The sequence below is a fragment of the Manis javanica genome, chromosome 1, assembly GCF_040802235.1.
Source record: "Manis javanica isolate MJ-LG chromosome 1, MJ_LKY, whole genome shotgun sequence".
Lineage (NCBI taxonomy): Eukaryota > Metazoa > Chordata > Mammalia > Pholidota > Manidae > Manis > Manis javanica.
Window position 1 is genome coordinate 183,778,618 of NC_133156.1, and position 19,925 is coordinate 183,798,542.

Consider the following 19,925-nt stretch of genomic DNA (forward strand, 5'->3'; position numbering starts at 1 on the left):
CCAGAGAAACGGGAACAGGCCTCTCTCTGGAACTTGGCCGGTGGGCTGTCACTCTCCCGTGGAGAGCCCGTCTCTGCAAACAACCCAAAGCAGGCCCAGCCTGCCATGTTCCTTTGTTGGGACAGAGAAGGAATGTAATCTTAACAATAAGGTGACAGGGGCTCGAGAGAATACCAAGGATGGGCTCACCCTTCTCCCTACCAACACCTAACACTAAAAAGGGAAAGAAAAAAAAAAGCACCAAGTTTATCAGTTCCCAGCTTTTTCAAATATGAAGCGTTTTTTTTAACCAATCCGTTTTTTAATTTTTAAATTCTTGACATTACAGAGCTAAACTGAAATTTATTAACATTCCACTCTTAACATTTCTTATCGACAAACAGAAATAAAATTCATGAGCCAAAAAACCCAGAACAAAACTAAAAACAGGGAAAAGCTTATAAAACTAAATATGGATCCCAGCATTAACAGCTGAACAGAGAATGTGATTTTTAAATTCTTAGCGGATGATAAAGTTGTGTAGAAACTGAACACTTACAAATTATTTAAAACCTGGAATCACTGACCAGAAATTACACAGTTGGATCATGGGAAAACAGCAGAAAGGGTTATGAGAGAACCTACACTGTTCTAACTGCACCCCATGCCCTTCTCAGAGGAAAGCCTGGCATTGATTAGATATTGAGCCAGACTAATACTGGCAGCAGAACCAGTGATAGTAACCTGCCTACCAGAAGAGCCTTCCACTGGGTTGGCAATTTTAATCTGCGCCCCGGACATCTGGCGGATCTCATTAATGTTGGCGCCTTGGCGCCCGATTATGCAGCCAATTAAGTTATTTGGAATGGTGAGTTCATGGGTGGTTTGAGTAGATGCATCCAAACTTGCCCAATAGCCTTTCACCTCTGGAGAGCTGGAGTCAATTCCGGCGAATCCGGTCCCGCCGTGCATCATGGCAAAGTGAGACTGTTGTCTTGCCACCTGGTTCAGCTTGGCCAGATCGAGCGGAGAAATGGTGTGTTGTCCTTGAATCGAGTAGGCATCTAGAGGTGGTCCCTCCAGGTCATGGGTGGCATGGGGGTAGCCCGCAGCGTCGCTGCACCGATCTTGGCCGCCCGCGCAGATGACCGGAGAGCTGGCCGGCATAGGCTGGTACGGAATGGTCATGACTCTCCCTTGCGGAGACTGGGAGAGCGTCTCCAGCATGACCAGGCAGATCTGCTTGACACACTCGGTGACAGACTGCGGCACGCCAGCAATGGTGATGGCCCGCTCGGTCGAGTTGGGCAGCATATCCCCCGCCACCTGGACCTGGGCCCCCGTACTCTCGCGGATCTCTTTGATCTTACAACCGCCTTTCCCAATCAGGGAGCCGCACTGGGTGGCTGGCACCACCAGCCTCAGGGTGACCGGGGGCCGGCTGGCCGCGGTGCTGTTGGTCATGGAGCTGTTGATATCTTCCTCCAGCTTGTCGATGATCATAGCGAAGGCCTTAAAAATAGCATTGGTGGGGCCGGTGAGAGTGATGATTCTCTCCGGGCAATTTCCCTCCGAGATGTTGATCCGCGCGCCACTCTCCTCGCGGATCCTCTTAACCGACTCCCCTTTCTTCCCTATGATGCTTCCTACTTCCTTTCCGTGCATAAGCAGCCGAATGGTGAGAGTCACATTTAGTCCACTTTCAGTCACACCGGCATCCATGGCGAGCAGCGGGCGGCGTTCGGGGGAGTTGGGCTCGTTACGTGGTCAAGTCTTTGGTGGCTGGCGTTGGGGGAGGGGAGGTGTAGGCCCAAAACTGCCGGCGCGAGGCGAACAAGAGCCGCGGGAGCGAGCGGGCGCGGGAGGGAGGCCGCAGCGTCGTCGCAGGGGCGGGCGGCGGCGGCGGAGGGGGCGAGCGGGGCCGGGAGCGGCGGGCGGGCGGGTGGGCGAGGGCGCGGCGGTGGCGACTCCGGCGGCAGCCTCGGCGGTCTGGGCGGGGCGGGAAGCCCGCTTTCAACTCCGCATACCCTCTGACCCCGGAAGTGCTTCCTGCGCAGGCCCCCTTGAAAAAAATGAGGACCCATTTTTTTTAGGTCACAAAATTACGCCAGCCCCGGTCTGGTATTTTTTGAAAAACTTTTTTAACAGCCTAACGTTGAAAATAAAGCCCCGATGGGCTGAAGCTGTGAGTCCGGCAAGTTTTCAGGACGAAGAAGTATTTTATTAACCCTAACAGCGCGGGCACATGTTTGGAAACGTTAGTGTTGTGAATGGGAGAGACACACTATTTCCCCGCTCTATAAAAGAGATTCCGGCCCAGAACGATACGGGCAGTCCCGGCGACAATTGCAGGCGGCAGCTGGGGCGCCGCAGATTTAAAACGTGCGCGTGAGGCGGCCAGGGCGCTTGCGCGAGGGTGTGGGGGGACGGGAGGGGCAGCCGCGGTCTTCCGGGGGGGAGGGGTGGCGAGGCGAGGCCCTCGAGGCGGGCGCGCGCGCGCGCGGGTGGCACGTGGGGCCTCTTCGTCTCCGGCGATCGGGCGTCACCCGCCACCCCCAACCCCTTCTTCGGCCCCCGGGCGGAGGCCGTTGCAGAGAAAAGCCAAAACCCACCCCCTGCCGCCTCTGGAGTCATGGGTCCGCTAGTGATTTCTGGAAGTGCTAGAAACCTGGTCATAAAAAAAGAAAAAGAATGGCGTCCATTTACATAATGCTTTGTTTGCATTTTGCAAGTTTGGGTTGAACCCGCAGAAACCCCTCCTTCCTGTCCTAGTGTCATCGTAGTCGCAGCCTTCCCGTCAGGCATTTAAGACAATGGCGTGTTTCTTTGGGGGGGGCCTCACTTATTCAGGGGTGCCCGGGAGTGTTTTGGGGAGTTTCTGCGGTTTTCCCCGTTACTGTTCACTTTCCGGCTGCAGCCTTTCGCCCTCTTCCTTGCTTGGTGCAGCCGCCGCACCCCCGCTCTTTCCGGGGGCGGCTCCCTAACGGGGTCCCGCCATCTTGGAAGGCCTTTTCTGCCGGATGTCGCTGGCGCATGTTTCTCTCGCTGGGGAAAGATCGCTCGAGACGCTAGTGTGTCTTGTTGTGGTTTCTGCCCATTCCCCTTTCGGTTCAGGCAGAAAAGGCCGTGTGCGCAACCTGCTTCAGGATCCCTCAGGGAAAGCGGCTAACGTGGCGGTCCCCCTGTACCCGCCCCCTCTCCTTCTCTGCGGGGGTGGCCGCCATGTTTCCTAAACACAAAATGGCGGCCCGTGGCCAGGATACACCGCCAACGAAAAATTGGGGTTGCCGTGAAAGCCCTAGAACGCTCCCTTTTCCGGCCCCCTCATCGTGCTGGCGGGTCGGGGCCTTCCCCTCAAAGCGAGTGCGCTGACCACTCCGGGACAAGACCCCGCGGGCTGTCCCAAACCTCGGGGCAAATTTTAATACATTTCCCCCCACCGATTCGAAACGGGAACGCGAATGACTGTAAAACGTAGGCATGATAACGAGTCTCTCGCTCATTTAGAATTTAATAATGGATATGGGGGAGGCAGTACTAAAGGGTAATTTGGGCCCCCAGTACCAAGCATTCAGGAATCCCTGCTTTTCTAGACTTCTAGAATAGAATGTTGTGGGGAAGAGACCAGAAATGGTCTTACAAAGCTTATTTTGAAAAAAATTTCCGTGAAAGGACTAGGATATCAATGACGTTTTTCACAGGCCAGCTTGCCGGTGGATCTCAGTTGACAACTGTTGTCCACTTTTGTTCAGAAGGAACAGACACATTCTGCATTTCCCAGAGCCAGGCCTCGTGCTAGCCATTTTACTGTATACGACGTTTAATTTTTACAGTTCGCCTCTGAGGTAGATGTTATTTCTCTCTCTCTCTCTTTTTAACAGATGAATTGACTTAGGCCCAAAGAGATGAAGTGAATAATTCAAGGTCACACAGTGTCCAGGATGGAATCCAGACCTTCTGATTTCCTTATTGGTGAGCATGTTTCCAAATTTTTCTGCAAGTCAGGATTTTAGAATAAATGCTATTTGAACGTCAGGTGAGCATGTCATTTGAAGAGGAACCCCTTAACCTTTTTGTATGTAGCCATCCCCTATTTGTATGTGGGGATTCTCAGTTTTTTCAGGTGTGAGTTACACTTATAGGGTGTTCAAATGCTATTTTTTAATGAGGTGTCTGGATGAGGATAGGAAGAGGGAAATGATTCATCCCTGCCTAAAGGCCTAAGTATCTGTCAGTCCAGCCTGTGGCACATTTGCGTCTATCTGCCTCTGTGGGAGCAGTTTCTCTGTATGACTCATTTGCTTCCTTAGCTACCCATGGGCATGACTTCTGCCTTCCTCACCCCAATGTCTCAACCACGTAAAAATAAATAATTCTACTTTGGCGCCAAGCCTCCAGTTCTCTGCAAATATTGACAGAACGTGACAGTGTTAAATAAATCATAGTCTGTGGACACTTCAGTTCAGTGTAACAACTTAACCTAACAGGGCTGTACAACGACAAATATGTACCTAAGCAGGGCTGTAGTTCTGTGGGTGTTAGAGATGGAGAAAAAGGCTTTTTGCTTTACTACCTTACATTAACGTTGTACATCAGACTTCACAAAGTGCCTTCACATTGCCTTATATGATCCTACAAACAACTTTGATAGATACATCACAGCTGCACTGACTGTAATAGCACTGAGTGCTTACTATGTGCCGGCACTGTTTGAAGCTTTATTTTATGTGTGAATTCAGTGGCTTTCACATTTTTAAAGCAATCCACTGTAACCAATAAATTTTATACAACTCAGAGATGTACACACATGTATAAAAGAAACAGTTCTTGTAAAACACTACGTATCCTTACTACATGCAGTGTGCTCTGGTAATCTCTATTCTCTTTCTTATGTGGAAAAAGGGCACACCAAAACTAAAGTGATAAAAAACCCGTTACCAGGTTATGACCAATGTGATGACGGTATACGTTTAATCCTCACAGAACCACTAGAGATGGGAGTGATGTTATTTCCATTTTACAGTTAGAGAGGTGAAGGATTTTGTTCAAGGTTACACAGCTATTAATAGGTAAATCAAAGGGTTAAATTCAATCAGTCTGAGTACAGAGCCCATATGCTTAATCATTAAACTAGATGTAGTCTCTGCAGAGAGCCTTGGTTTATAGGGAGACAAAATTGATTAGGGAGCTAAAAATAAAGGTAAATGTTAGAAATCAGGAGAAAATCAAAGGATTACATTATATATAGTCAAGAATTATCCTGATTTGAAGCATTCTGGTCTTCTAAGTTTGCCACCTATTTATTTTCTCTAAGGAAAATTTTATCCATTGGGTTTTTCTTTCCAAGACTGTCTATTTTAAGCCTCTTCTGCCTAAAATATTCCCTTAGTTTCTTCATATCTGAGTACCTCTAGGGCGATGCTTACCTCCTCAGTGAAGTCTTCCCTTTCCCAATTCTGAGCCTCCTCCCTTCTTCTGGAGTCCTATAGCCCTTCCCTTGGGTAGCTCACATCTGGCTATTGATTAGATTGTAATTTATCAAGGTGTTGATAAGGTGTTGTACCAGGACACAGGTGTCTTGGGTGACCCTGAGATCTGGCAAAGAGGGTGCTAGACTTAGGAATCCATGGCTGTGGCCTCTAGCCCCAGCTCTGCCAGTGACTAGCTTTGGGACTTCTACAGTCTAGTTTATTTACCTGGGCCTCAGTGTTTTCCCTTCTTTAAAGCAAGAGATTCAATGATCTCTAAGGCCCCTTCTAATGCTGTCCAAGGAGTGATAGTATTTGATGAGCTTGGTTATTTATCTCTTGGTGGGGAGGGTTATGTAAATATTTTACTCAATTGTGGTAAATTCTGCACTCCCTTCCTCAGACCTGCACTGTCCTGTGGATACTTGAGTGAATTCCACACCACCCATTTTACAGATGAAGCCACTGAGACATGGAGCTACTGACAAAAATAAGTCACCGCCCCACCCCGTGGGGGCTCACATATGACTCTTCTCCCACTTGAGTGACCACAGGTTGGTTACAGGGCTTAACAAGGTTGGGGAGGTGAGTCAGACTTAGACTTTGGAAACTGAACTGCAGGACTTATAATCCATTGAGAGGAAGGATTTTTACTTCCTCTTCCCTCACTGAGGCATATTATACCAAACCTTACAAGATGATTTCATATTACTGAATCATCACAGACAACCATTCCAAGAAGGTGGTGGTATTATGCCCATTTATGGAAGAGCCATCTTTGGATCAGAGGAGTGAAGTGACTTGCCCAAGGTTACACAGCTTGTTGGGACCTGAGCTGGGCTTCCTGACTTGCAGTAGTGGATTGTACCTCTGCTTGGCTTCTGAGGCTTGTGGCACTGATTTGACACATGGAATAATATCATCTTAAACTCAAAAATCTTTTCATCTACTCTCTCTTTTTCTGTCCCAGAACATCGAACTCACTTACGTTAGGTTTCTTACTCTTATGCTTTAAGAGAATTTCTCTCCTCTTGTTCTGTAATGTTTATATTTATGGGTTTGGGAAGTGGTGGGAGTGATTCCTAAATGAGATTTTAAGTTCTCTTGGGGCAGGATCACCTTTTTACCCCTAACCTGCCTGGCCCAGCAAGTGTACTGCAAGTTTTAAAAACTGCCCTACCAACATGCAGCATTTGTTCCAAAAACAAGGTTTCTTTTTCTCTTTCCTCTTCAGATTTAGCTTCCCATTTAAATCTATAGCAAATTGAGAGGAACTTTACTGTATTACTTTCCAGGTTACTACAGAGTGCAGCCTAGAAACATGTCTTACATACTTGGAGGTGATAACAATTTGATCTCATGTGCTGGTGACCTTGCACAGCTTTTTTTTTTTTTTTGGTATCATTAATAGAAAATCACATGGGCAACATTGTAGTTACTAGATTCCCCCCATTGTCAAGTCCCCACCCCATACCCTATTACAGTCACTGTCCATTAGCATTGTAAGATGCTGTAGAGTCACTACTTGTTTTCTCTGTGCTGTACTGCCTTCCCTGTGCCCTCCACTACGTTATGTCTGCTATTCATAATGCTCCTTATTCCCTTTCTCCCTCCCTTCACTCCCCTCCCCCAGTGCCTTTCCCTTTGGCAACTGTTAGTTCATTCTTGGGTTCTGTTAGTCTGCTGCTGTTTTGTTCCTTCAGTTTTTCCTTTGTTTTTATGCTCCACAGATGAGTGAAATCATTTGTTACTTGTCTTTCTCTGCCTGTCTTATTTCACTGAGCATAATACCCTCTAACTCCATCCATGTTGTTGCAAATGGTAGGATTTGTTTTCTTCTTATGGCTGAATAATATTCCATTGTGTATATGTACCACATCTTCTTTGTCCATTCATCTACTGATGGACACTTAGGTTGCTTCCATTATCTTGGCTGTTGTAAATAGGACCTTGCACAGTTTTTTTGGGGTCACTACTTGATTTCCTCTGAAACATAAGAACTGTATTGGTGTGCCTTACAGAAGTGATTAGGAGATATACCAACATCCTTAGCTTCAGTTCTTCCAGTTGGGCAGAGCAATGCTCTTGGATTTCCCAGGTCACTATTACTGAAAGACGGCATGAGAATAGAGTGCAGAGAAAGTTAAAAGGGACAATGATAACAGAATGCAAATGGCAAGTATAGAAAGTGAAAAAGGAAAAAAGGTTAAGAAAAGGAAAGAGAAAAGAATAGAGCAAAGAGAAGAAAGTACAGGATCATTGGAAGGGACATGAAGAGAACAGTACTGTGGGGTAGAAGCATAGGCTTTTGTCTTGTACTGAGGAAGAATAGCGGGTATGATAACTCCTCCTGAGTTGATCTTGAGCAGCATGTCTTTTATCCTCTATTTCCAATAGCAGGTGGGGAAAATTTCTTTGTTTCTGCTATCTGCTGAGGATGTGATTAGATACCAATTTTCTTATTAGCTTCAGTTCAATTGGTTTATCAATGAAAATGTGCTGCAAAAATTACGTTAGTTATTCCAGGTTAAATTTCATCTTATTTGTTCATTCAACAATTATTTATTGATTGCTTGATATGTCTCAGACAGTAAGGATATAGAAATCAATGAATGAGATCCTGTCCTTGTCCTCAAGATGTTTATGGTCAGGAGAGGGAGATGGACAATAAACAGAGCCACAGTACGGTGTGTTAAAGTATTATTAAATATGAGTAAGTAGGGGGTGTTGTGAGCTTGGAGGAAGGTCCTTGATTCACCCTTGGAGGGGATCCAGGAAGGCTGTCAGGAGAAGCTGACATTCAGTCAGAGTCCTAAGTTGGCAAACTGCAAAGTAGGGAAGGGTATTTCAGGCTGGGGAGCAAAGGCCCAAAGGCAGAAAGAATGCAGTCCATTCAGAGGGTGTGTAGCCATTTCAGGAAGGTATGAAGGATGTTTGCGTGATCCAGTTTTTGTTGATTATTGTTTACTGCCTCCAAAGAGTAGACTATTGAGATTTGACTATTCTTGCCTAGAGCACAGAAAGTTAAAAGTCTTATTTTGTAGCAATAATTCTCTTTTCAGATGAAGACACCAGAAATCATACTTCCTGTCTTAGAGATTTTAAGGATAAAATGTAAACAAAGCACAGCTTTTGAGTGAGCAAATAATTGTTAACCCTTTGTGCAGTGAAAGAAGGTGTGATGTACAGCACAACCCTTTCCCAACTTTTGGATTGATTGTGTTCTGGTTCGTTTTTAAAGGAAATTTAGGGTTTTTGTTTAGCTGGTTAGGGTATTTGATTTAGGGAAGAGGGAAAGGAGCTCAAGAATAATTGCTGTTTTATGGCGACACAAAAGAAATACATTTAAATAGCTCTTTTCTCTGATCCCACCTACTGAGCACAAGCAAGATTTAGTTGGGGACTTGGTTTCAGAGAGACAGTTACTTCACCCAGACAAAGCCTTTGTTCACCATTATTTGCGTGTAAAATCTGTTGTGTCCAGCTTAAGAACATTGATTATGGTGCTTATCTTTTTTTGGACACAGAAACCTTATGTGTATTCATTGGGCAATACTGGAATTTTACCTGAATTAAAAGAAAAAGAGTGAGGTGCGTGGAGTAAAGAACGTCCTTAGAAAACATCACATAGATTTGGAGGTCATTTCTGAGTTGTCTTCTTGACCTCTCAGTAGCATTTGATGCTGCCCTCCTTGCACGTTAGTTTCACTTGGTTTCTTCTACAAGGCTATTGGTTCTCCTTCTATCTCACTGGACCCACCTTCTCAACCCCCTCCTGCTTTTTAGCTGATTCCTCCTTATCTCCTCAGCCTTCAATAGTGGAGTCCTCAGATCGATCCTTGCATGTCTTCTCTGTCTACATTCATTTCCTGGGTGTTCTCTTTCAAGATTTTAAATACCCTGACAGTTCTCAAGTATGTTATTATTTTGAATATCTTTCCCTGAATTCAAGAGTCATATCCAGCTGCCTATGGGATATCTCTGCTTGGGTATCTAATAGCTTCTTGAACTTAACATATTCAAACAGTTAACTCCAGAGCTTCTTTTAAAACCTACATTTCTGATAGTTCTTCCTCATCTTAGTTTAGTTGTGTTGCATGTATGGAGGACTTCCTTGATTCTGTTCTTTTTCTTAACTCTGCTAATCTAATCCACCAGCAAGTCCAGTGAGCGCTACCTTAAAATGTATCAAGGATGTGAACACTTCCCACCACCTCCCCTGTTACTATTGGAATAGCCTTCTAAATGGTCTTCCTCCTTCTGCTCTTGGTCACCTTGGTTTAATCTTACCAGTGACCAGAATGACCCTGTTCAGTGTGTATCATATTACACCACTCCTGCCCAGGCAGTGAGTCGCATGCAGACTAAAAATTGAAGTTTTTAGCACTGGTGTACAGGCCGGATCTTCAGTGTTACTCTCTCCCAGCTGTTCTGACCTCACTTCTACCACTTTCCCCTTGTGCTCTAGCCACATGGGTCTCCTTGCTGTTGCTCTACCAGGCCAAGCCTTGGGACCTTTGTTGCTTTCTCTGCCTGGAGTACTTCCAGATAGCAATATGGCTTTCTGCCTTACTTGCCTCAGGGTTCTCTGCAATTGTCTCCTAATCTGTGAAGCATTCCTTGGGTATCCTTGAAATTTAAAGCCATATGCAATCCTGCCCTCTGCCTTCTCAATTCCTCTCCCCTGCTTGTTTTTCTCCACGGAACTTAGTATTGACGTACTATTTAGTCATTCATTCGTAAGTCAGGTATTTATTGAGTGTTGTCTACTATATGCCAGGTAATGTTCTAGGGACTCTCTATTATTACTTTTTGCTTATTATTTGTTACCTGCCACTCAAATATAAATTTAAATATGAAGGCTAGGACTTTGTTTTGCTCATTGATATATCACCACTTCCTAGAACAGTGCCTAGCACATAGGAATTGAATGAATATATTTATTCACGTTTTAAACAAAAAATATTTTGCATATGTAGAAAGTTGTGTGCCAGATAATGAGGGAAGAATCTAATAAGACATTATTCCTGCCCTCAAGTTGCTTGGTCTAAAAAATGCTTATTTTGACTTGAACAGTGCTGTTCTCTCTAGTAGGATAAAGTGATACACGATTTTGGAAATGGGGAGGTAAGGACTGGTGCTGGAGGTTATGGATATCTTCAGATCTCAAGTCCTGCTTTGTCAGGCTTATCAGTAATTTGCACTGTTTCTGGGAGAGCAGAATTGATGACAGCTCACTGTATTATTGGCTTTTTGGGTTACAGTTTCTGTTTGGTCTTGCCTTGTTAGAGCAAGAGTTTCTTAAAAATCCTGTTATCAGTCTTGTTTCTATTTAGGTACCTTCTAGAAACTTTCTATCATAGCCACTTTCTCCTCAAGATACATGAAGTTGTTCACTGTCTTCCTTCCTTCTTATCTGAAAGTTCTTTTCCAGAAATCCTGGCCATCTGCTTATAGATTTTTGGTCTTGGACCTCTCTGAACCTCAGTTTCTGCTCCTGTCAATAGAGGTAATGATAATGACAGCAGTCTTTTCTGCTCTTGAGGATTAAATGCCTAAGTAATATACTGGTTTTGAGAACAGTGGAGTAGAAAGACGAAGGCAGTAGAGGACAATTTCTTTCTTTTTTTTTTTTTTTTTAAGTAAATACTGTGTATCTCTGCTTTATGTAAAAAAAAAAACTTAATCATATGTTTCTATTTTAATGAGGCTAGTGAAGATTTTATTTTTAAAAACAAAGCAATATATTGGATTTTGCAGAGTAGCAGGTTTGTAGAATATATTTCCTTGTTTCACTACACTTCACACTATGTTACATGAGGGCAATGAAATACTATGACTCCACCCCAGCTGCCCCATGAACTGGTATCTATATAGGAAAATCATTTCCCTTTAGGTGAAATTGCAACTCAGTAGGTAGATAGTATTTGAGAGGGACTCAGCGGGATTGATGATGATAACAGCATAATGGTAATGGCTGACCTTGGGGGTCTGCATTAAGCATTTTATGTGGATTGTCTGATTTTAACAAAATAACAACCATATGAAGCTGGTGTTACAGAACCAGAGCAGTGTAGGAGTAAGGAGCATAGATTTGGGGGTTAGACCTCCTGCACTGATATCTCAGCTTTCCCAATAACTGACCATGTGACCTTGAATAAGAAAACTGTGCTTCATTTTCTTTTTTTATTAAGGTATCATTGATATATACTCTTATGAAGGTTTCACAAGGAAAACAGTGTGGTTATTACATTCACCCTTGTTATTGAGTACCCCCCCATACCCCATTATAGTCACTGTCCCATCAGTGTAGTAAGATCCCACAGAGTCCCTGTTTGTCTTCTCTGACCTATACTGTCTTCCTGTGACCCCATACACACCATGTGCACCCATCATGGTACCCCCACAATCCCATTCTCCCTCCCCCGCACCTGCCATCCCCCACCCCCTCCCCTTTGGTAACCACTAGACCCTTCTTAGAGTCTGTGACTCTGCTGCTATTTTGTTCCTTCACTTCTGATTAGTTGTTACACTCCACAAATGAGGGAAATCATTTGGTATTTGTTTTTCTCTGCCTGACTTATTTCACTGAGCATAGTACCTTCTAGCTCTGTCCATGTTGTTGCAAATGGTAGGATTTGTTTCTTTCTTATGGCTGAATAGTATTCCACTGTGTATATGTACCACCTCTTCTTTATCCATTCATCTACTGATGGACACTTAGGTTGCTTCCATATCTTGGCTATTGTAAATGGTGATGTGATAAACATAGGGGTGCATATATCTTTTTGAATCTGAGAAGTTATTTTCTTAGGGTAAATTCCTAGGAGTGGAATTCCCGGGTCAAATGGTATTTCTATTTTTACTTAAAAAAATTTTTTTTGTATCATTAATGTACAATTACATGAGCAACATTATGGTCACTAGACTCCCCCCATTATCAAGTCCTCACCACATACCCCATTACAGTCACTGTCCATCAGTAAAGTAAGATGCTATAGAATCACTACTTGTCTTCTCTGTGTTATACTGCTTTCCCTGTGCCAACCCCCTACATTATGTGTGCTAATAATGCCCCTTATTTCCCCTCATCCCTCCCTTCCCACCCATCCTCCCCAGTCCCTTTCCCTTTGGTAACTGTTAGTTCATTCTTGGGTTCTGTGAGTCTACTGCTGTTTTGTTCCTTCTGTTTTTTCTTTGTTCTTATACACCACAGATGAGTGAAACCATCTGATACTTGTCTTTCTCTGCCTGGCTTATTTCACTGAGCATAATACCCTCTAACTCCATCCATGTTGTTGCAAATGGTAGGATTTGTTTTCTTCTTATGGCTGAATAATATTCCATTGTGTATATGTACCACATTTTCTTTATCCATTCACCTACTGATGGTTGCTTCCATTTCTTGGCTATTGTAAATAGTGATGCGATAAACATAGGGGTGCATATGTCTTTTTCAAACTTGGCTGCTGAATTCTTAGGGTAAATTCCTAGGAGTGGAATTCCTGGGTCAAATGGTATAAATGGTATTTCTATTTTGAGTTTTTTGAGGAACCTCCATATTGCTTTCCACAATGGTTGAACTAGTTTACATTCCCACCAGCAGTGTAGGAGGGTTCCCCTTTTTCCACAACCTTGCCCCTTTATCATATATTAATTGACCATATATGCTTGGGTTAATATCTGGACTCTCTATTCTGATCCACTGGTCTATGGGTCTGTTTTTGTGCTGATACCAAATTGTTTTGATTACTGTGGCTTTGCAGTAGAGTTTGAAGTTGGGAAGCAATATCCCCCTGCTTTATTCTTCCTTCTCAGGATTGCTTTGGCTCTTCAGGGTCTTTTGTGGTTCCTTATAAATTTTAGAACTATTTGCTCCAGTTCATTGAAGAATGTTGTTGGTATTTTGGTAGGGATTGCATTGAATCTGTAGGTTGCTTTAGGCAGTATGGCCATTTTTACAATATTAATTCTTCCCACCCAAGAGCATGGGATGAATTTCCATTTATTAGTGTCCTCTTTAATTAAGAGTGTCTTGTAGTTTTCAGGGTTATTTTTAGGCTTTCGAGGAACCTCCATACTGCTTTCCACAATGCTTGAACTAATTTACATTCCCACAAGCAGTGTAGGAGATTTCCCCTTTGTCCACATCCTCGCCAACATTTGTTGTTGTTTGTCTTTTGGATGTTGGCCATCCTAACTGGTGTGAAGTGATATCTCATTGTAGTTTTAATTTGCATTTCTCTGATGATTAGCGATGTGGAGCATCTTTTCATGTGCCTGTTGGCCATCTGAATTTCTTTAGAGAAGTGTCTTTTGAGATCCTCTGCCCATTTTTTAATTTTTTTTTTTGTTTTTTGGGTGTTGAGGCATGTGAGTTCTTTATATATTTTGGATGTTAAACCCTTATTGGATACATCGTTTATGAATATATTCTCCCTTACTGTAGGATGCCTTTTTGTTCTACTGATGGTGTCCTTTGCTGTACAGAAGCTTTTTAGCTTGATGTCCCAGTTGTTTGTTTTTTATTTTGTTTTCCTTGCCCGAGGAGATGCGTTCAGGAAAAAGTTACTCATGTTTATATTCAAGAGATTTTTGCCTATGTTTTTTTCTAAGAGTTTTATGGTTTCATGACTTATATTCAGGTCTTTGATCCATTTCGAGTTTACTTTCATGTGTGGAGTTAGACAATAATCCAGTTTCATTCTCTTGCATGCCGCTGTCCAGTTTTGTCAACACCAGCTGTTGAAGAGGCTGTCATTTCCCCATCATTGTGTATCCATGGCCCCTTTATCATATATTAATTGACCATATATGGTTGGGTTTATATCAGGGCTCTCTCATCTATTCCACTGGTGTATGGGTCTGTTCTTGTGCCAGTACCATATTGTCTTGATTAGTGTGGCTTTGAAATAGAGCTTGAAGTCGGGGAGCATAATCACCCCCGCTTTATTCTTCATCCTCAGGATTGCTTTGGCTATTTGGGGTCTTTCATGGTTCCATATGAATTTTAGAACGATTTGCTCTAGTTTGTTGAAGAATGCTTTTGGTATTTTGATAGGGATTACATTGAATCTGTAGATTGCTTTAGGCAGGATGGCCATTTTGACAATATTCTTCCTAGCCATGGGCACGGGATGTTTTTCCATTTATTGGTATCTTCTTTAATTTCTTCCATGTCTTGTAGTTTTCAGAGTATAGGTCCTTCACTTCCTTGGTGAGGTTTCTTCCTAGGTATTTTATTCTTTTTGATACAGTTATGAATGGAATTGTTTTCCTGATTTCTCTTTCTGCTAGTTCATTGTTAGTGTACAGGAATGCAACAGATTTCTGTGTATTAATTTTATATCCTGCAACTTTGCTGAATTCAGATATTAGATCTAGTAGTTTTGGAGTGGATTCTTTAGGGTTTTTTATGTACAAAATCGTGTCATCTGCAAACAGGGACTTTTTAACTTCTTCCTTGCCAATCTGGAGGCTTTTATTTCTTTGCATTGTCTGATTGCCATAGCCAGGACCTCCAGAACTGTGTTGAATTGAAGTGGGGAGAGTGGGCATCATCTTGTTCCTGATCTTAAAGGAAAAGCTTTCAGCTTCTCGCTGTTTAGTATGATGTTGCCTCATTTTCTTTATCCATAAAATGAGGGTAATAATAGTACCTGCCTTATAAGGTGGTTATGATAGAAAGTGTTTACCATAGTGTTTGGCACATAGAAAGTGCTCACCAAATGTCAGCTGTTACCATAGTTGTTATCATCATTTAATAGATGGAGAAACAAAGGCTTAGAGAGAGGTAAGGTAATTTGCCTAAGTGACACAGCAAATAAATGATGGAAGGAATTCGTACCCAGCAGTCAAACTCCAGAGCTCTTGTTCTTAACTGTTAGATTACACCACTGTCGTGAGTTGAGGGGAAGAGACTGGATGTGAACTGCATTTGTCCATCTTGCAATGAACATAGATGTAAAGGTCACACTTGGGTTCACTCCTACCTGACCTTTATTTGTGACCTTAAGTGTCTTATCACCATAGCATGTAACTGGTTATTCTGTGATTTGGTTCTTCCCCTAGATCCAAAGAAATGAGTAAGTGATGGGTTAGTTACATCTTCTTACACTGAGGGATTTGGTGTTACCTAGCTGAGGCCAGGAAGTGGGTCTGTATATACCTGCCCTTCCCAGTGCTCTTTGGAGCAGAAGTAGGAGCTTGTCCCATCTCTCTTTGTTACTGTTGATTTTCTCTCTAATACAACTGGTAATGATGAGAAGCAGAGCAGTGTATACATGGTGTGCTTCTATATGCCATGCATTTTACATGAATTATCTCATCTAATCCTTAAAATAACTCTGTCAGGTAGTCACTCTTATTTTATAGAAACAGAGAATTTAGGAAACTTGAACTTAAGTCACCCAATTACTAGGTGGTAGAGCTGGGATTTGAATACACGTTCTGGCTCTAGAGTCCATTATCTTAACCTCTACCCTCTACTGCTTCCGTTCCTTTCTTAACCTGTACAGAACATAGCATGGGACAGGTGGCTTAGTAGGGTCAGTCCTATTTTTCCCATATGAAAAAGAGATGATTTTGACTACTGGGCTAGGAATAAGGAGGCCTGTGGTCTTATCTGGACCACGTCACCAACTTACCATGTCCAGGACTTCACTTTTCTCAGCCTTGTCCTCACTCATACGCTAGGTGGTCTCCCTTCTAACTGACATTCTGTGATCATGTGAAGTGAGGAGAGTAACACCTGCTTAGTTCCTTGATTTTGGAGCAGTGGTGTTTGTGAGGTTTTAGGGAGCCTGCTTTGTGTAGGGGAAGATGCCAAATTTCAGGGCAGAGAATGAACCTCCTTCCTGAAGAAGATAGATCCAGGCTCTTTTTGAGGCCGGTTGCCTAGGGAACCTAGCCTCTGGCCAGCAACTGCCAGGAATGCTTTGGTTGAGGGTTGGGTACAGATAACTAAAACAAGCAGTACATTGAGGTTTCACTTTCCATCCCTCCCCCCACCAGGCTACCTTTCCCTTGTCCAGCTACTAGCTTTATACACTTCCTGTAAGTTCGGCTAGATTTTAAGTACTTAAAAAGTATTATTTAATCTTTATAGTAATGAGAAAAGTACTGTTACTCTGATTTTACAAATAAAGTGAGGCAAATAGAGTAAAATAGTTTGTCTATATGTACTCAAGTGGAAGGTGGTATCCAATCCACTAAATTGTAGTGCTTGGTCAGAACTTGAAAAAAAAGGAAAAAAAGGCAGAGGAAAGACTGCTTAGTTATTAATTAGTGGTTTTGTTTGGTTTTTGTTTTATTTAGAATGATGATAGATTCTTAGGTCAGAAAGGCCATTTAAGGAAATTTAGTCAGTCTCCTTGTCTCCAGTGTGCTGCTCAATGCTTGCTATTGTTCCCTTGACAGATTATTATCCAAGTTCTTTTTGAATACTTCCATTGCTGGGGAGCTCATTGCTTATTGAGGAATCCCATTATATTGTTGAATAGCTCTCATTGGTAGAAAATTATTTCTTGTTTTGAATTGAAATCTAATTGATACAACTTGTCATCAGTTTCAGGCCTGTACCCTGGAGCCATCCAGGAGAAATACAATCCATTTTCCACATTGCCAGTCTTGGGAACATTTGAAGGCACTCTTCCTATGTTTAAGGCATGTTTGCAGTTTTGTCTTAGCATCTAAACTTGCTTTCAATTCAGATTGGGCACAAAAGTAATCTCTCTTACCATTTGTAGCAAATCTGTACTTCACTTCTTGTGATTAGTTAGGCACAAAGGTGTGAGCCCTTCTCACATCCTTGGATAATGAATGGCTAGTAAACTGAATCTATACCATTGTATATGAGTCTGGAGGTTTGTAGTTTCCTTCTCTTGCAATCTCTAAGACGCCAGGCTGCTGCCCTCTGCACCCTTGTTAGAGCTCACAAAATGGCTGGAAGTTGATGCAGGCTCTTGACAAAACTGCGTTTACTTCATTAGGCCACTAGGTGATGAACAACTCGCAAACACAGACAGCCAGGGATGGTTGTGTACCAGTTTCTGTTTGTACTTGGAAAGGTAATCAGAAGTCATCTGTTAAAACCTCATTAAAAGGTTTTTCTGGCGGAAGGGAAAACATGTCTTGTCTTGTGCATACGTTATCTTTCCTAGCTTTGTTCCAAAAATTTTAAATATTAATTTGACTAGGATAAGTCTTTGAGTAATTTTTCTTAGAAATGGGTCATGGATGGTACTTGCAAAATCCAGGATTCTTAAATAGTAATCCTAGTCTATACAATCTGTATGCAGCTTTCTACTTTCTTTAGTTTCTAGTGATACAGATGAGAAGTCCAATGCCAGTTAGATATTTTCCTTTGTAAGTAATAACCTGTTTTTTCTTTTTGCAAGTTTGTAGATTTTTTCTTCATGGTTAGGGTTTTATCATGATATGCTTAGGTTCATATCTTTTTAAAAAACTCTGCTTGTCACTTGAACCTTTTCTACTTAAAAACTTAAGTCTTTTCTTAGTTCAAGGAAGTTTTGTTGCTTTCCTTCTATCGGTTTCCAACCTCCTTTACAGATGAGGAAACTGAACCCAAAAAAGTTAAGTGATTTGCCCAAGGTCACACAACTAGTTAAAAATGGACCTCAAGCAAATAAAATGACTTTTGATGAACTAGGCTTTCACTGTGGTGAACATCATTCTAGTGAGAGGGCCACCAAGAGCAACTTGGAAATTTTTTAGTGAGACAGGAAAATTTTGCCAAGTGTTTATGCAGAGATGAAGAAGGAAGAGGTAATGAAGAGGTAGTATAATTCATTATGGTTAAAATGTGGCCCATTTAGAGGACTGCAAAATTCACAAGTTATTGTAATATCCCACTTTTTGGAACTACCCCAAAGCTCTAAAACTTAAAGCCAGGAAGTTGATTGAATATTTGGAAAATTAGATACTTCATTGTCAGGAGTTGGGTAAGCGTGGTCATGCCCTATTGTAAATATTGGAAAGCATTTAAGTGTTTGAAAGCTTGGAGACAGACATCATAAACTGTCTTATCAGAGATCTGGTTTCTATTTTGAGTTCTAGCCTAGGACCCTTTTTTGCTGGAAACTACCTGTTCCTGACTCTGTTGATCTTTGGATTTCCCCAGCCCTTTGGTGCCTTTCAGTTTTGAAATGAAACCTATTCCAGAGGGTGAGGTCAGGTACAAAGAAGACTTTGACAGCTCACACTAGGTTGTTTTCTTTCTGGAGCTGTCTGGTATGTGACTGCGTGAGGCACGAGGTATAGCAGGCTCTGAGATAGTCTAATTTGACGGTGAGTCAGCTGTTGGGTAAGGCCTACTTAGTGTCATTTCTCTGGTAACCAGGAAAACATGTAGACCAAGTAAGTTGTCTTTCATCCTCAGGAAGTTGAAAGTTAGGAGCACAGTCACCAGAGACCTGCCATGGTCTCTCTGCCTTTGGTTTACTGAAGAAGGAAAAAGTTTCAGTCTTTTCTCATTTATAGAACCTCCTTTCCAGAAAAGAGCCAAGTCCCTGGCCTCTCTGCTTTTCCAGCTTCTCAGCTTTTACACCATGTCTCCTGGAATCGCTGAAGTGAAGTGACTCCTCTAAATACCTCTAGGCACACCCACCCACATGTCTTGCCCTCAGCCCCTCCACAAAATGAGCTTATCCTCTTCCCTTTGCTGTAAACTTGGTTTCAACCACTGTACGGCATTTCTCTTGGAACCTTTAAAAGTAAAACTGGCTCTTTCTTCACCTGACCCCATACTGCTTCCCCCTGATTCTGACTGACCGCCCCATCCCCCAGCACTATAGAGCTGCTTCCAGACCTTTAAATACCTCCTCCACCTTGAGAATTTTGCTGGCCAGCAAGGCCTCCTCATTTCTGTTCTTGAAGCTTGGCATCTGTATTCATTTTCCCATTTTCATTTAGAACTTTGTTATCTTACCTTCTGGGGCTCTGGACCAGGCTAGGAGATCGGTGGCCAGGTTGAGCCTCAGGTCAAGGATTTAGGGTAGAGCATGAAATTGGGGGGCTGAATGTTAATATCTCAGTTGTGGGCTGATGGGAACCTGGAATATCTGAACATCAAGATCAGTCGGGGGTGGAAAGGATGGAGAAAATTCAGTAATTGAAGCAAAGGATGACTTTTGTAGGCTCCCCCATCTGCCCATTCAAAAAAAAAAAGGTTAAGAGTTATTTTTTAGGACACTTTAAGATTAACAGCAAAATTGAGAGGAATGTGCAGAGATTCTCATTATTTTTTGAAAAAATGATCTTTAATTTTTAAATTTTACAGAGAACATAGTAACCCCCCCAAAAAAAATCAAAACATAGATATTTTGAATTCCAGCTCCCCCATCACACAGACTCCATTTCCATTATTTCTGTATTCCCTAGAGGTAATGTGTTAGTGGTTTGGAGTGTACCTTCCAGACATTTTTCTTTGTGTTTACATATGTATGCATGAACCCAGAA

General features: G+C 42.6%; 1 protein-coding gene and 1 long non-coding RNA gene across 8 annotated transcripts in view; one reads left to right on the forward strand and one right to left on the reverse strand.

The window, feature by feature from the left end:
- Positions 1 to 279: 279 nt before the first annotated feature.
- PCBP1 (poly(rC) binding protein 1) lies at positions 280 to 1,937 on the reverse strand. The gene has a single exon (XM_017648889.3). The coding sequence runs from the start codon at positions 1,699 to 1,701 to the stop codon at positions 631 to 633; it is 1,071 nt and encodes a 356-aa protein (XP_017504378.1). The 5' UTR covers positions 1,702 to 1,937; the 3' UTR covers positions 280 to 630.
- Positions 1,938 to 2,621: 684 nt separating this feature from the next.
- Positions 2,622 to 19,925, forward strand: part of LOC108390160 (uncharacterized) — a 73,825-nt gene continuing 56,521 nt past the window's right edge. For 5 of the 7 annotated variants that reach the window (XR_005055908.2, XR_005055904.2, XR_005055905.2 and 2 more), the window contains exons 1-3: positions 2,622 to 3,453; positions 3,861 to 3,951; positions 5,851 to 6,001. This is a non-coding gene — a long non-coding RNA (uncharacterized lncRNA). Of the gene's footprint in view, positions 3,454 to 3,860; positions 3,952 to 5,850; positions 6,033 to 19,925 lie in introns of all 7 variants that reach the window. The other 2 variants (XR_005055907.2, XR_005055906.2) reach the window with 2 other exon arrangements.

Coding starts and splice junctions, on each gene's coding strand:
- PCBP1 (XM_017648889.3), bottom strand. CDS start 1,701: ATGGATGCCGGTGTGACTGAAAGTGGACTAAATGTGACTCTCACCATT.